The sequence below is a fragment of the Calliphora vicina genome, chromosome 2 (assembly GCF_958450345.1).
Source record: "Calliphora vicina chromosome 2, idCalVici1.1, whole genome shotgun sequence".
Classification (NCBI taxonomy): Eukaryota; Metazoa; Arthropoda; class Insecta; order Diptera; family Calliphoridae; genus Calliphora; species Calliphora vicina.
In genome coordinates this window covers 68797050-68813233 of record NC_088781.1, presented here as the reverse complement: position 1 = coordinate 68813233, position 16184 = coordinate 68797050, and the positions used below count along the sequence as shown (strand labels likewise).

The following is a 16184-nucleotide window of genomic DNA, read 5'->3' as shown; positions in this document are numbered from 1 at the left end:
AATAAGGGAAAGCACCATTTAGAAAAACTTGAATTGCACTTAGGCCAAGCAAATTCCAAATATAATTTATTAAGAATTTCTATTATTAATACATGTAGGGATAAATGATGCAATTCCCAACACAAACAAGTAAGAAAGTATGGTCGGTCAAGCCCGACCATATAATACCCTACACTAAGTAAAAGAGCAAACAAAATTTTTCTTTTAAAATTTCAATAATTTATAGTTTTGAGTGATTTTCGGAAGTGGGCCTTATATGGGGGCTATGACCAATTATGGACCGATCACCATGAAATTAGGTCGTGTGATTTATGTCTATATTAAAGTTAACTATGTTGAATTTTGTGTGTTTACCAACATTTTTAAGCGATTTATGCACGTTAAAGTGATTTTCGGAAGCGGGTCTATATGGGAGCTATGACTAATTATGGACCGATCGTAAGAAAATTTGGTGACATGAATTTTGTGTATATAAAACTTATTTGGAGCGGAATTTGTGGAGATACATATATAAATTAAACATTTATGACCGATAAAGTCCAATTTCGGGTGGACATTTGTATGGGGGCTAGGTGAAATAGTGGACCGATTTCAGCCAGTTTCAATAGGCTTGGTCCTTGAGCCGAAAAAATAATATGTACCAAATTTGATCGAAATATCTTCAAAATTGCGACCTGTACTCTGCGCACAAGGTTTACATGGACAGCCAGCCAGCCAGCCAACCAGACGGACGGACGGACATCGCTTAATCGACTCAGAAAGTGATTCTAAGTCGATCGGTATACTTTAAGGTGGGTGTTAGACTAATATTTTTGGGCGTTACAAACATCTGCACAAACGCATAATACCCTCCCCACTATGGTGGTGTAGGGTATAAAAAGACTGTAAAAAATTGTATGTGTTCAATTTTATATAAGTAGAATGCCATTTCAAGTAAAAGCAATTCAAATCAATTAAATAAAATAAAATTGTACTCGTATTAAGTAACAACCGGATCACCATTTGAACAATGTTCAAATCAATGAGTAATATTAAGTGTATTTTATGGACACCCACTGCAAAAACAGCAACAACAAATACGGCTACACTTTGTTCTACATATTTATTAAAAAAATATAAATTACATTCACACACACTCTACAAAAAACACACACAAATTATTCAATATTTAATTATTAATTGCAAATTAAAAAATATACATATGCATTAATTTAGAATCGATCAGATTATAAAACAAAATGCAATAGATGTGCAACTTCGCCCTCATGAAAATACTCTATGATAAAATAAAATTAAAACGGAAACAGTAAATTATTCAATTAGTTAATATAAGTTTAAATATTCATTCCATTGTGAAACAAATTGTATGCGAATAACATTTTTCACACCTCTTTTAACCTATTTGAATTTTTGTTGGCTATATCCATATCTGATTTGGTTTTCGATAACTCACTTCTATGCGAAAAATTATTCGAACCACAAGTCGAACGAATTTTTATATTATTAAAACTCGTTAAACAAAATCTCAGTCGAACAAAAGTTTTGAATATAGAAGAACCCGATTTCAAACTTTCGTTCGCTTTACTTTTTGTTCAAGATCGATTATTATTAAATAAAATTATATGAGATCACTAAATTAAGAAATAACACAACCGGCAATTGTCTCATGCAGCAACTGAATTGATTGGCCGCACGGAATTATATTTTTCCTGGCGCTGCACAGTGGTGGATCTGAGAAAAAATGTGGAAATAAATCTGTAACTTCTAAACGAATAGACCGATTTTAAAACATTGACTGCCAAGGCACTTTCAGCAAATAAGATGCTGGGGGCCACAGCATTTTCTTTGCGTAATCTCTTCGAAAACGTCAATATTGGAATTTAGGCTACTGTCAGTAATATTTACTGCTTAGAAACAGATTTTTTTTTATAAATATGGGGGTCTTACGAAATGGCGAAAAGGATTTTTTTATGGGATACTGAGTTTAGAGTTGGGCATAATTGTTCTTTTTGCTGATTGATAAGTTTTGTTCAGAACAAATAAAGGAATAAGTTCGTTCTTTTTGTTCAGTTGTTCATTTCTATTCTGTGGTGGTTGACTGAACTAAATGAACAATTGGACTGTTAAGGTTTTTGTAGTGAACAAAACTAACCTAATAAACAAAACGGCCTATTATTAACACGATTTTAATATAATAAAGAAAAAAAGATGATAATTATTTTTTTCTTTATTATATTAACTGATATAACTGAGTTAGAAAAAATACTCAGTACAAGTTCAGAAAGTGATGAAGAATGTGAAGATTATAGTTTTGATGAGGAACTTCCAGACAACATCGAAAAAATTCTTAAAATCCAGCACTATTGTCTGGCTTGGCTAGAAAAAATAAAAGTCGTGTCGGACATATGTGTCCGACGTGGCGTAAACCGCATAGTGCAGTGTCACACATATGTGTCCGACGTGACAGTCAATGTGTTAATAAAAATCCCATGGCTACATAGGAGGTGTTGATAAGTTTAAGTTTTGAATTTGGACTTATAACACCTACGGGGGCGAGCCACAATGCCCCAAAGTGGGGAACCTCGGGTACATCAAAAATTAAAAATGATGCCAAATTTTTGTTTGCAATCCGATTTAAAAGATTTTTATACATATGGATCTACTGGACTTTGTGTTTTACCTACCTTGATCTGCTTTTTTGCAAATAACGGATCCAATTCTTTCCCGATTTTTTTAAAGTACCTTTTTTGAATTAACAACAAAGAAAGGTAGTTTAAGATTTAAAAACCTTTCTGTATTCAAAATTAAAAAAAAAAATAAAAAAAACCTACATTAATTTTAAATTGTACAGAAAATAAGAAAATGATAAATAATGTGTTTATATTTTTCTGAAAGATAACATCTCTTGAAATATTATTAAAGCAAAGTAATATCAAAAATTCGTATTAGTGCGTGGTCCAGAGTCTTCCGAAGTAGACCTATTTTTTATGTAAATTTCAACTTTAGACAACATGTTCTCTAATCGCATAGCTGCTTTCATAAAATTAAGACCTGTTTTGTATGTCCCAATGTGTTCTCCAATATTGCACAAAGAGATTTCATAGCCCCGGACTTGGTGGCTTCAATAGATCCAAAAATCAAAAAATCCCAGAACGAATACGAACGAATAAATGTGGATGACATCTCAACAAAAACTTCATGTACATGAAACAGAGTACTCTTTTCCATGCCTCTTTCCCCTTTCATCAACAAACTCAAATGTTTTTTGAGTATTATGAAATTTGGAAAGAGAAACAATTTCTGAATATAATAAATAGAATCCAAGCATGGCAGAATCAACCAGGTACAATTATTAGAAAGTATGTTCTCAATTATAATTTCCCTAAAATGTCAAACAAAAGAAAATGGAAAAATATCAAAATGAAATGTCTAAGAAAAAAATAAACTAAATTCCAGTTTTGTTGAAAAAATCAATTTTGAATAGTTCATTTGTGAAAAAAAATTAAGAAAATTATGTTTTATGAAATAAAAATTTTAAAAATTTAAGTTTAACGCTCAAAATATTTAAAAACGCTCACAAATCAAACGAAAATATAAAGTGATAACATCCATAGTTTGACGTTGTAAGGGTAAATATTGACAATTCTCCCTAATAATTGTACCTGGTTGATTCTACCATGGAATCCAAGGTTTTATATTTTATTGCAAAATGTCTAAGGAAATTGATAGATTAAAAAAAATTCTTTCAAAATATGCAATTCAGCTAAGATCGAGCATAACGATTCATTTGCGTGTAAACCAAAAAGTAATCAACAATTTATTCGATCGTACTCCTTATTAGTGTGAAATTTTTGACGTATAATGTCAATTTCTTTAAATTTATGGCGAAGATATTTGTTTAATAATTTAATAACATTATAAATTATACCGAAATTTAAATAAATTTCATTCGCGTGTAGAAGAGAAAATACATTTAGAAACTCCTACACCTTAAATTGAATTTAAATTTACGTTTTAAATTTATACAGATTTAAAATTAAAACATTTAAATTTCACAATATGGTTTATTCGAAACTATATCACCATCCGACAAATACAGAAAAAATTCGTTAGACACGAACCGGATGATATACGTCTGAAACTATAAATTTAATGGAGAAAAACTGTGTTTTCAGTTTATCATTTCGTGATCATGTGTCCTTTTTTAAGGACTTCAAGGTTTCAAAGGAGTACATTTTTCAAAAAATATTTTAAAATACTCCTGCTATTCCAACAATGACAAATTGTATGTCAAAAGAACAAGAAGAGTCGTAAAATATTTTGTATTATCTTTATTTTATCCTGTAAGGATCAAAATATGTCAAAAATGTCCTTTAAAATGTTTATCCTTTATTATCCTTTAAGATTGCCAATAAATTCCTTTTAAAAAAAATAGTGCGCAAAAGACCCAAATATTCTATACAAAATGTCAAAATTTCATTCTTTATATATATAAAGGTCAAATTAAAATATAAAAAAAAAAAATGTATTACCCCCGTTAACACGAAGCCTGGTTAGGTGTTAACTAACAGTTATACGGTCGGTTAAAATTATTTTTGTATGAAAACTGTCAGTTTAACTATAAGTTAACATATAACCAGACTTCGTGTTACTGGGGGTTAGTATACAAAAAAAGTTTTATTAAGAAAAGTGCATGTTTATAAACTACACCACCGTAGTGGGGGAGGTATAATGGGTTAGGGCTGTTGTTTGCAACATATTGTCCCAACACCCACCTTAAAGTATACCAATATGCATGCTCAGGATCACTTTCTAAGTCACTAAGCGATGTCCGTCCGTCTGTCCGTCCGTCCATGAAAACCTTGTAATCAAACTACAGGTCGCAGGTTTAAAGATAATTCGACAAAATTTGGCACAAACCTTTGGTTAGAATTAGCCCATTATTTATCCTAGCCCCCATACAATTGGCCTATTTGAAAAAAGTTAAGCTCTCATAAATATCTTAATTATAAACATATTCAAACCAAATTCAGCACAATTAAGTTTTATGTAAACCGAACTCTCACAACCAAATTTCGTGACGATCGGTCAACAATATTCCATAGCTCCCATATAAGCAACATTCTCGAAAATGTCATTAATATACATAAATCTCTGAAATATGTCAGTATCCAAACAAAATTCAACACAAATATGTTTCATATATTCGCAATTTATCCCACCAAATTTTGTGACGATTGGTCCATAATTAGTCATAGCTCCCATATAAGATTCAACACAAATATGTTTCATATCAAAAGAAAACTCTTTATAATCATATACCCGGTGTATTGTATCATAAGATCGGGCTTGCCCGACTATACCATTTTACTTGTTTATTAAAAAGTCTTCTGCGTTGCTTTTCACAACGGATTTTGTTATATTTTTATCGAATGAAATATTAAAATAAAATAATTCAAATTTAAACTATTTTTTAACACTTAAGTAGTTAAAATAGAAGGATGAAATTTTGGCATGTGGTATTCAATATTTGGAACTTTAAATCACTATTTTAAAAAAAAAATTATTGGAAATCTAAAAGGATATTCAAGGATAAAAAATAAATAAGGATTTTTTGATCCTTACAGGATAAAATAAAAATAATACGAAATATTTTACAACTCTTCTTGATCATTTGACACCAAATTTGACATAGTAGGATGATCAGAAGTATTTTAAAACATTTTTTTAAAAATGTACTCCTCTGAAAATTTTAAGACCTTTTAAAAGGAAACAGGATCACGAAATGAAAAACTGAAAACGCAGTTTTTCTCCATTTAATTTATTGTTTCAGACGTATATCATCCGGTTCGTGTCTAATATTGAGTGTCGTACGGTGTATTCTTAAATAAAATTATTATTATACAACACTTATCAAAGAAGACACAATTTTAGAATGGTGAGTTCACACTTGGAGACATGCTTGTTTGTTTTTTTGTATTTCTGAATATAAGATCAACATTTTTATATACTTTATATTTAAAGAAGTGATTCATTTAAATCACTTCCAAATTCGGCTACTTTATATTCCCACAAACTCTTTCTTTCATTCTTTACAATAATTAATTAACTCAAATCAAGAAAAGAGAAACAAAACAAAAATCAAAACATAACTTAATTGCTTTTTAAATGGTCTATTTGTAAACAAATGAATGTACAATTGGGATCTGTTAATTAATTCAGCAACAACTACTTATAGTCTTTTCAATTCACACTCGTGTGTCTCGTCAACCCTCTGTGCCAGCAATTTATTCATTCAACAAAATTCAATTGTTTTATCAACAAATAAACAAAAACAAACACCTACGCATTATTTTATAGTTATTATTAAGAGATCAAACGCACCCAAACTTTAATATTTTTATGGTAAAGTTGTAATTGTCACAACAAAAACAAACAAAATACTTTTGTATGAGCAATTAATAGAATAAGATTCGTTGGTAATTAATTGATTTAATGAAATGTAGGTTTTATGTGTATCTGTGCGCCAATTTCTTTCTATTAAACAAATAAAACCAACAAACAATTAAAATTTTAAAGCATCAAATTAATAAACTGGACCACAGTTGATCTATTCAATAAATAAACAATATAGCTGAGGTTTATATGTAGTTTTGTGATCCAAATGCATTTTTAATTGAAGTTTTAAATGTGAATGAATTTACGTCATTTAATGACAGACTTCACACACCAGTTTTACTATTTCTACATATTCTATGACATACGAACACTAGTATCTACTTATTGTCACATATTATTTTATTTTTAATTTAAATTTAAATTATGATTATGTCATCATTTTAATAACTCGTCTACTATTTTACTTTTGTTTTTATCTTGTATTTATTTGACCAAAAGATGGGATTTTTGCTAAAAGAAAAATTAAAAACGACGAGTCCATTAAATAAAAGAACAAAATTTAAATAAATTTATATGTATATACGAATAATCTTAATTTGTTTCTTGTCAAACTTGTTCCTAAATTCAAACTTGTTAAAAAAAGAAGTTATTTCTTCTATTTTCTTAAACCAGTAAGTTAGTAAGTACGAGAATTTTAGTCATTTGTAAATATTTTATTTTTAATATCCCGTGTTTTTTTTTCGTTGTTCCATTTTAACATTCAGTAGATTTTCCTATAGACATTAGGCCGGCTCCGTAAGTATGATGGACAAAAACTAAAGTTTAGTTTGTTTAGCGAGACCATTTCTCAAAATGTTTGTCCTGGGGTCAGTATTTCGTGAGCTGGATCATAGAATTTTTAAATTGTTTCATATTTCTCTTTAAGGAAATATATGAAATGTTGGTTCCATGTGAAAGGGGATATATAGATTCAAATAACGTATAGGAATTATCGTGTAAGTCCGAAGTTATTCAATGTTTTGTATATTTTACCAAAAATATTATTTTTTTATACCCTTCACCTTCGGGAGAAGGGTATATATAAGTTTGTCATTCCGTTTGTAAATTCTACATTTTTCATTTCCGACCCTATAAAGTATATATATTCTGGATCATTATAGATAGCGGAGTCGATTAAGCCATGTCCGTTTGTCTGTCTGTCCGTCTGTCTGTTGAAATCAATTTTCTGAAGACCGCAGATATCTTCGGGATCCAAATCTTCAATAATTCTGTCAGACATGCTTTCGAGAATTTTGCTATTTAAAATCAGCAAAATCGGTCCACAAATGGCTGATATATGAGGAAAAAACCAAGACAACCTCGATTTTTGACCTATTTTTTACCTACATATATCTGGATTACTAAGACATTAATATAGACAATATGGATATCTAATGATAGATATTTCAATGACATTTGCAACGACGTATATAAGACCATAGTAAGTTTGACCTACAATCGGAAAAAAAAATTTTTTAACCCGAATTTTTTTTTTTAAAAAAAATTTAAAAAACAAAAAAAAAATTTTTGTAGTTCAGAAAATTCTAATAACAATACCAATAGACATTTCTGAAATACAAATAGAAATTTATGAAAAACATTAGGAAACTTTTTAAGTATAAATTAAAAATACTGAAATTTCTGAAATACAAATTAAAACTTCTGAAATACAATGTAGTTTGAATTTTTCCAAACATTTCTCACAATCGTTGATGTCGACGAATTGAATTTTAAGATTCAAAGTGAAATTGCTTTCGAATTGAGAACGTAGAAATCGGTGGACGAGTTTTTAAACTCGCTGGAATTACCCGGATTACTGCCTCGGTAATCATAATGTTACGAAACATAAACCAACCACGTCATTGTAATGGCATGCGACTTGCGGAAAGTACAAAGGAGAAGACGTTTTGATACCATTGAACTCAATGGCTCCGACCGACATGCCATTCGATTTTAAACTCTTGCAATTGCAATTAACAAATCTCAAGGTCAGTCATTGCGTGTTTGCGGCATTAACCTTGATAATCAATGCTTCTCGCATGGCCAATTGTATGTCGCCTGTTCCCATGTCGGAACACCATCAGCATTATTTGTTTACGAGCCAGACAACAAAACAAAAAATCATAGATCATTGCAATGAACGAAATTATGATATCTCCGCAAAGCAATTGAAAAAAAGTATTTCTTTATTTTAATTGGTGAACATCGATCTTTCAAACAAAATGTAAATAGAATACCATAAGATTCATTGTGAATATTTTCAAATCAAATGTAAATCAAACATACCCCAAACCTATAAGAATAAAAATTATAATTCAGAAATACGTTTTTTCTCCTTTTAGGTACATCAAGGTACCAAGCAAGGCTAGTAAAATAGATAAACAGATCGAAAATAATGCCACCTTATCAGTTTCACACGCAACTTATGTATATACGCTACAATTTTATTGATGAGCTTATTTTAATGAAGCTTTATTATTTTTCTTTTAAAATATCAATAATTTATATTCGTGAGTGATTTTCGGAAGTGGGCCTTATATGGGAGCTATGACCAATTAGTGATTTAAGCAGAAAGTGATTCTAAGTCGATCGGTATACTTTAAGGTGGGTGTTAGACCCACTTTTGGGCGTTACAAACATCTGCACAAACATTGACAAAAGTCTACATACGACCGCAGCATGTCCTGGTTTTTTTTTAATACTAACAGATAAGCATGCAATTTATTAAGTCTACAGTTCAAACAATATTCAGTAACTTTGAAAACACTGGTAGAATTAAAAACAAGCTGCGAAGTGGTCGCACAAAGAAACTACATCGTAGAGATTAATCTTAATTTTAAAAGAAGTCAACAAAAACTCAAAAGTAAATACCACAAAATTGGCCAATGAACTCGCAACAAGATCAGAAGTTATTGTTCATCCACGAACAATTCAAAGAATCTTAAATAATAATGATAATTAAAGCAGAACTCCTCGTAAATTAGCGAACGGATCGCAAACTTCGTTTGGAATTCGCCCAAAAGCAGTTTTGTTCAATGATGAGTTGAAGTATAACATATTTGAAAGTGTTGGAGAGAGATAAAGTATGGCGCAAAACAAATACAGCAATGGATCCGAAAAACAACAGTTAATCATGGCGTTGGCAGTGTGATGATTTGGGGTACTGTCGCTGCTTCTGGAGTGGGAAAGTTAGTATTTATTCAGGATAATATGGATCGTTATCAGTACAAATCCATTTTGGAACAAAATTTGAGAGCATCCGTTGATATTTTAACTCTTGGTTAAAGTTGGATTTTTCAGCAAGATAACGATCCGAAACATTGGTCTCAAATTGTCAAAGATTGGCTATTCTACCATGCCCCATGACAATTGTACACACCACCTCAAAGCCCGGACTTAAATGATATAGAGCACGTGTGGGAAATTCTACAACGGAAGATCCGAAAACATCTTGTTACTTGTGCTCCAATGTTAAAGGAGGACCAGAAGAATGGCAAAATATAACGTCCGCATAACTGGAAAATTTAGTTGCTTCGATGCCCAGAAGCTTGTAGATGGTGGCTCAACGAAATATTGAATTTAATGAAAATTTGTATTCGCTGAAAAATTTTTATTTTTGTCAACATATTTTTTTAATTTTTTGTGAATAAAAGTTAAATTAACTATAAATTTAGCGATATATTTGTCGCCGAATGGCTCATAGTCGAGCAGAAATGTTTTATTATTTGTCTTTGTATAATTTTGTAATTCATTTAAAATATTTATTTGAAGTTATATGGCGTCCTGTGAGCCGCCTTAATGTTTTGTTTATTTGTCTTATTTACCTATTTGTTAGTGAAGATTATGTATTAGTTGTTGTTCTTTTTTACATTGATCTTACTGCAGTGCTTTGTTTCGTTGAGTTGGTACCGTTATTTTTAATGTGTTATACACATAAATAACTAGTGGTCCATATAAATTTTAAAATAATAATTTAAAGTAAAGTCAGTTCATAAGCAAAAAGCACTGCGGTAAGTAGTTGAACATTATTTGTATTTCTTTTATTTAATTTTAATAATTTTTTAATAGAAATAAACGCACCGCGCACATATACAAACGCACCGTGTCGCACTGTAAATTATTTAAAATTGTTTGTGTCTCTTTTTTGGTGTTGTTAAATTCGCCCCTTATGGACGACCATCGCAGCCAGCGATAACAGCATCATTACTTTTACTTATATGGTTAAGAAGTCCGCGAGTTACGAAAATAATGGTCCTATGTAGACTTTTGTCGGTCACTGTATAACTAAACTTATAGTCGGATAAATTACAAAAAATTTAATTATATCAATATAAATCGAATATGACAGCAGATGTGTTTATACATCATATTGGGCATTCCCACGACAGGTGGTTCTTTGCATCAGAAAGTCTCTACAGTAAAAAATATAAACTGTAGCGAAGATATTGTACAAAACAATTATAAAACCGATATGGCTATACGGCATTCAGCTATGGGGAACAGCCTCCTCATCTAACGTTGAAAAATTGCAAAGAAAGCAGTCAGCACTGTAACAGGTGCCCCATGTTACATTCGCAATAGTAATATCCATAGGTATCTCAATGTCCCCATAATACGCGAGGAGATCAAACTCTCCAGTCTAAAATACATTTCAAAACTAATGGATCATCCAAACCCCCTCGCCAGGGATTTGCTGTCATTTGAGGGTCATAGACGACTGAGGCGATTGGAAACACTGGATCTGGCCAGATAATCATTTAACGAGCACTCATGTTGGACATTGCAGCGGCAATAACAACTTTAGTTTTAGTTTAGGTTAAGATTTGAATACTTATTTGTAAATTTCTAAAAAGAAAGATTCAATAAAGAAAAAAAAAATACTGAAAAAAAAAGATATTGACTTGTTCCTCATATTCAGCCTAATTATGAATAAAAAATTCACTGGGAGTTTGTTCCACGGGAGATTTTTCCCATTGAATTTGAATAGAAACAAGTAAGAGAGCTATATTCGGCTGCGCCGAATCTTATATACGCTCCACCAAATTATACTTGCGGAGCCGCAGAACAAAACAAACAAAGTAAATGTGTTTTAAAAAATGTTGTGCTTAACAAAACGTACTTTTTTTCTTTTTTTTAACAAACATCCTTAACATTTAATGTGGTGACTTATGGCAGTTAGTTGTAGGTATTTATTGATAAGTAAGAAACTTGTTAGCATTTTCAGGTTCATGCAGTTTTTAAGGGGGTGAAATAAATAAAACTCATTTTCCCAATAATTTGAAATGTGCGAAAAAGTACCTTTTGTTTTGTTGCTCCTCACTTCAAAATACAAATTTTAAATATTTTTAGGTAAACAAAATTTTTTTTCGAATAGTTATTTTAAATTTTTTTTTTTAATTTAAAAAAATTTTTTTAGATTTTTTTTGGTGAAAAAAAAATCGGCTTAAAAAATATTTTTTCCGATTTTGACCCATTGTAGGTCCAACTTACTATGATCTTATATACGTCGTTGCAAAGGTCTTTGAAATATCTATCATTAGATATATCATCCACATTGTCTACATTAATGACTTAGTAATCCAGACATACAAGGTCAAAAATAGGTAAAAAATCGAGGTTATCCTGGTTTTTTCCTGATATCTCAGCCATTTATGGACCGATTAAATTGGAAACTTCTCGAAAGCATGTCTGACAGAATTATTGAAGATTTAGATCACGAAGATATCTGGGGTCTTCAGAAAATTGATTTCAACAGACAGACAGACAGACGGACATGGCTTAATCGACTCCGCTATCTATAAGGGTCCAGAATATATATACTTTATAGGGTCGGAAAATTATATTGTGGAAATTACAAACGGAGTGGCAAACTTATACCCTTCTCACGAAGGTGAAGGGTATAAAAATGTGAAAAGGGAAAAACTCCCGGGGAATTTTTATTCATAATTGGGCTGATTCAGACCAAAGACGAATTTCTTTATAATCAAAGAAAAAGTAATAAAAACTGTTATCATTTTAAGATGCAGATCTTGTACATACTTGTAATCTCAAAGAATTCCATGATATTTTTATAAGGTACGTATGTACATATATTAATTTTTGTTGTTTTTAAATGTTTTTTTTTTAAATTATAAATCGAATCTTAAAGTGGATAATGTTTGTATTAAAATCCTATCATACAATTATAATTTTAAATATATTTCTACATACCTCTTGGTGGTGGACCAGCTTTTGGTGTGGCATGCGAACAAGGTCGGCCAATTTTTGAAACCGATGATGATGAACCGCCAAAATTTGTAGGCGCTTTCATGCGACTAGGCGGCACGCCCGTCACTGATGATGCTGGAGTAGTTGCACTTGAGTTTGAAGTTGGTGGCACAGTAGTCTCTGATGGCTTTGTTGATGTTGGAGTTGCCGGTGGAGGCTGCAGCGATGATTCTATTGAACCACTTGCTGCATCAATATTTTTATCATTTTTTTCACTCATTTTTACTTTATTATTTTTTAACACTTTATTTATTTCACAATTTCACTCAATAGAACTTTTACGTGGAATGGATTGGATTTTTAAAGGAAATAATAGATATTTAACCTTTTCCAACGCTTTTTTCAGACTTATTATTTTTGAAAACGATTTGACTTACCTTTTAATATTTTACTATACTTTTACCGTATAATGTAAAAACAATAACAAGTTGAATAAAAGGTTGGCAACACTTTACAAAACAACATGGACTGCTCTCTTTCCCCGCTCGTTCTCTTGTTAGAATCACTCACACATCCACAGCAAATATAAACAAAATTTCACACGGTTTCTGTTTCACCAAACAGCTGAGCGAAGAATTTGAAACACAAAACAAAATTGGCAAAAATAAACAATATATTTGATTATACCCCTTCTTTTTTTTCCACACAACAACAAAACAGCAATTTCAATTTAGATTTATTTTTATACTTTTTCTAATTTAAAAAAAATGCTGGTTGACCTTTATTATGGATGTTGTTATCTGTTGAAAATATGCTTCAGTTAATAAATTAATAATATCTTTATTATGCAAATAGGTATTTTTTAAGATATGATTTTATTCACAAACATTTACGACACACCACCACGATTTGAGATTGGGGTTGAATTGATATTGGTTTATTTTATGCTTTGTATATGGATATATTCTAAAGGTATATTTTCTATTATATTTTTTATTTTTGAAGAATCTTATTGTTGTTGTAGAAGTATATTTGATTTTATAGACGTTTGAAAGACCACTTTAAGGACGCTAACTACATATAATCTTGAATAATTTTATTTTGTTTTTTGCACTAATTTTCATTTGAACCGTATAACGTACCGAAAGCGCATTTACACACACATTTATTGTTAATTAAATACAACGACACGAGTGCAATTATTATTATGACACGGTTGATTGTTGTTTATAGAAATAATTGAAATAAAATGGCTCACTGTTTAGAATTATATTTTCTTGATTTTCCGTTTGTTATATAATGTGGCGACAATTCGACCAGCTAGCTAATTGTCATACTTTTATTGAGCTCTGTTTATTTGTTTTGAAAATACTTTAAAAATAAAAGAAACGCAAATCACAACGTGAGTTTAATAAACGAAATTTTTCTTGCACTAAAATAAATTCGTTTAATAATCGAGTAACATTTGAACAGAAACAAAATGAGATGAAACAATTAAGAGAGTCATATTGATGTCAGTGTTACCAGATGCGACAAATCGCTGTATTCGTTACTATTGACTAAAATCGTCAGAGCTGCAGAGTAGCATGACGAATATAATTTTCAGTTGTGAAAGGGGTAAAATTGACCGGCAGGGCTTATCCTTGACGCCGAGTTTTTTACGGCTTTTAATTTTTTTTACAAAAGTTCATTTTCATGTTTGTTTGAAACGGGATATATGTGTTCCTATTATTAAGATTTAATGAAATTAATTTTTAAGATTTAATGAAAAATAAAGGGCATGTTCGTTTGTTTGTTAGCTTTACTAGCATTAAAAAAATTTAATACAAAAGTGAACTAAACATTAGAATATTTTGGTATAAATCTAATATTTTAATAACTATGTATTAAGAAAATGTGAATATTACGGTAAAAATATTATGAAAATGTTTACTTTGCCAATGAACTTGACTTGCTCCTTTAAATATTAAACTCAACAAATATTTTTCTTTTATTTTGATTATATTTTCTCTAATATGGGCTAAATAAAAGAAATTATTAACTTTTTCATCCGATGCACAGTGGGTTGAATCGCATCCAAAGTGAAGCTTAACTCAGGCAATAGTGCTAGATTTTTTTTTATATATTTTTTTCAAAGACTATGCCTTATTAAGTAAAAAAAAATAACAAAAATTTTAAATAAAAAAATTTATAAAAAAAGATGTTCACAAAAGAAACAATTTTCATGTCCATTGAAAAATCTTTTGAAACTGATGTGTTCCGATCGGGACGAAAAGTTAGTTAGTTCTATTGGATAGTAATTTAGACACAATTTTTCAACAAGATCGGTCAAGAACTCTATGAAATAGAAGGGATCCAAATTTGACACTTTGCACTATGTGCCCATTTCCAATTCTTGCGACAAAAATTCAAATGTTCAACATTCGCTTTTTGAAAAAAAAAAAAAAAAAAAAGTATATGTAAAAGACCATCAAGAAAAACTTGATCGTGTGGCTGCAGTGTTACCAAAATGGATTACAATACCGGAGGTGTGTACTTAAAAAAAAACATAAAATATTTTACTAAATGTTTATATTATTTGTAAAATTGCGTGTTTTTATTAGTAATGTTTTTTATGAAGTTACGAAAAAGTTTTTTGTCTTCTGTAGTATAGAACGTTGGCTGCATTTGCCCAAGGAATGATACATATGTACAGTGAGTGTCACTCAAAATCGTACAACATATTTTTTTTAAATATTATAAAATTATACAGGCAATAATAGGTGATTATATAAAAAATTAAAAGACATTTTATTAATTGGAACAAAAAAATATGTATTTCAACAAAAAAGTTAACAAAACCTCAATTCGTTAAAAAAATATTGATGAAAATTAAAGAACATCACAAAATTCATATTTCACTTAAATTCGTACAATTATATTAAATTATAATTAAAACTTTAAAAATTAAAAAAAATGTTAATTTTAAATAATCCTAATACTTTGTAGGGTATCATTTGCTATTTTTTAGTGCCTTTACGATTTTAAATGAAGCGTTGATATTCTGGGCACTGACAGTCTTACCCAATTTTTTTATTTGTGGATAAGGGCAATTAAAATTAAATCTGATAGGTAATAGCACACACAATATAAAAATAGCATTTTAAAATATTTCCAAAACATCAACTTTCTAAAACTAATGAATAAAATTTGACTACGATGGTGTACGATTTTAAGTGACATTCACTGTATGTGGTTATTTGTGGGAAGGCCAGACTTCATGCCATACTAAAATGTTTTGCAACTACTTGCATCGAAGCAAATAATTTTAATTTTTCTAGAAACATACTAAAATTTGTTGTAACTACTTTTATTTATGCAATGTCTTTATTCGACATACAATAGAGTTAAACCATGCAGACGTAAAATTAAAAAAAGGTGAATATACTTAGTTCAGTTCTGTAAGTCTGTTATAAATTCCAATTTATGCGTATTGTTACGTTTGTACCTTTTTAAAAACGATGGTTTATTTTCTTTAACCCATTATTGCCCGGTACCCG

The 16184-nt window shown here is 30.2% G+C and overlaps 1 protein-coding gene across 3 annotated transcripts in view; it reads right to left on the bottom strand.

Moving 5' to 3' along the window:
* CLIP-190 (Cytoplasmic linker protein 190) overlaps positions 1-12954 on the bottom strand; it is a 114354-nt gene extending 101400 nt beyond the window's left edge. Inside the window, exon 1 of one of the 3 annotated variants that reach the window (XM_065501090.1) lies at positions 12649-12954. In XM_065501090.1, the coding sequence (XP_065357162.1) occupies positions 12649-12925 (277 nt within the window). In that variant the 5' untranslated portion in view covers positions 12926-12954. The remainder of the gene's footprint in view (positions 1-12648) is intronic. The other 2 variants (XM_065501088.1, XM_065501087.1) reach the window with 2 other exon arrangements.
* Positions 12955-16184: the final 3230 nt, after the last annotated feature.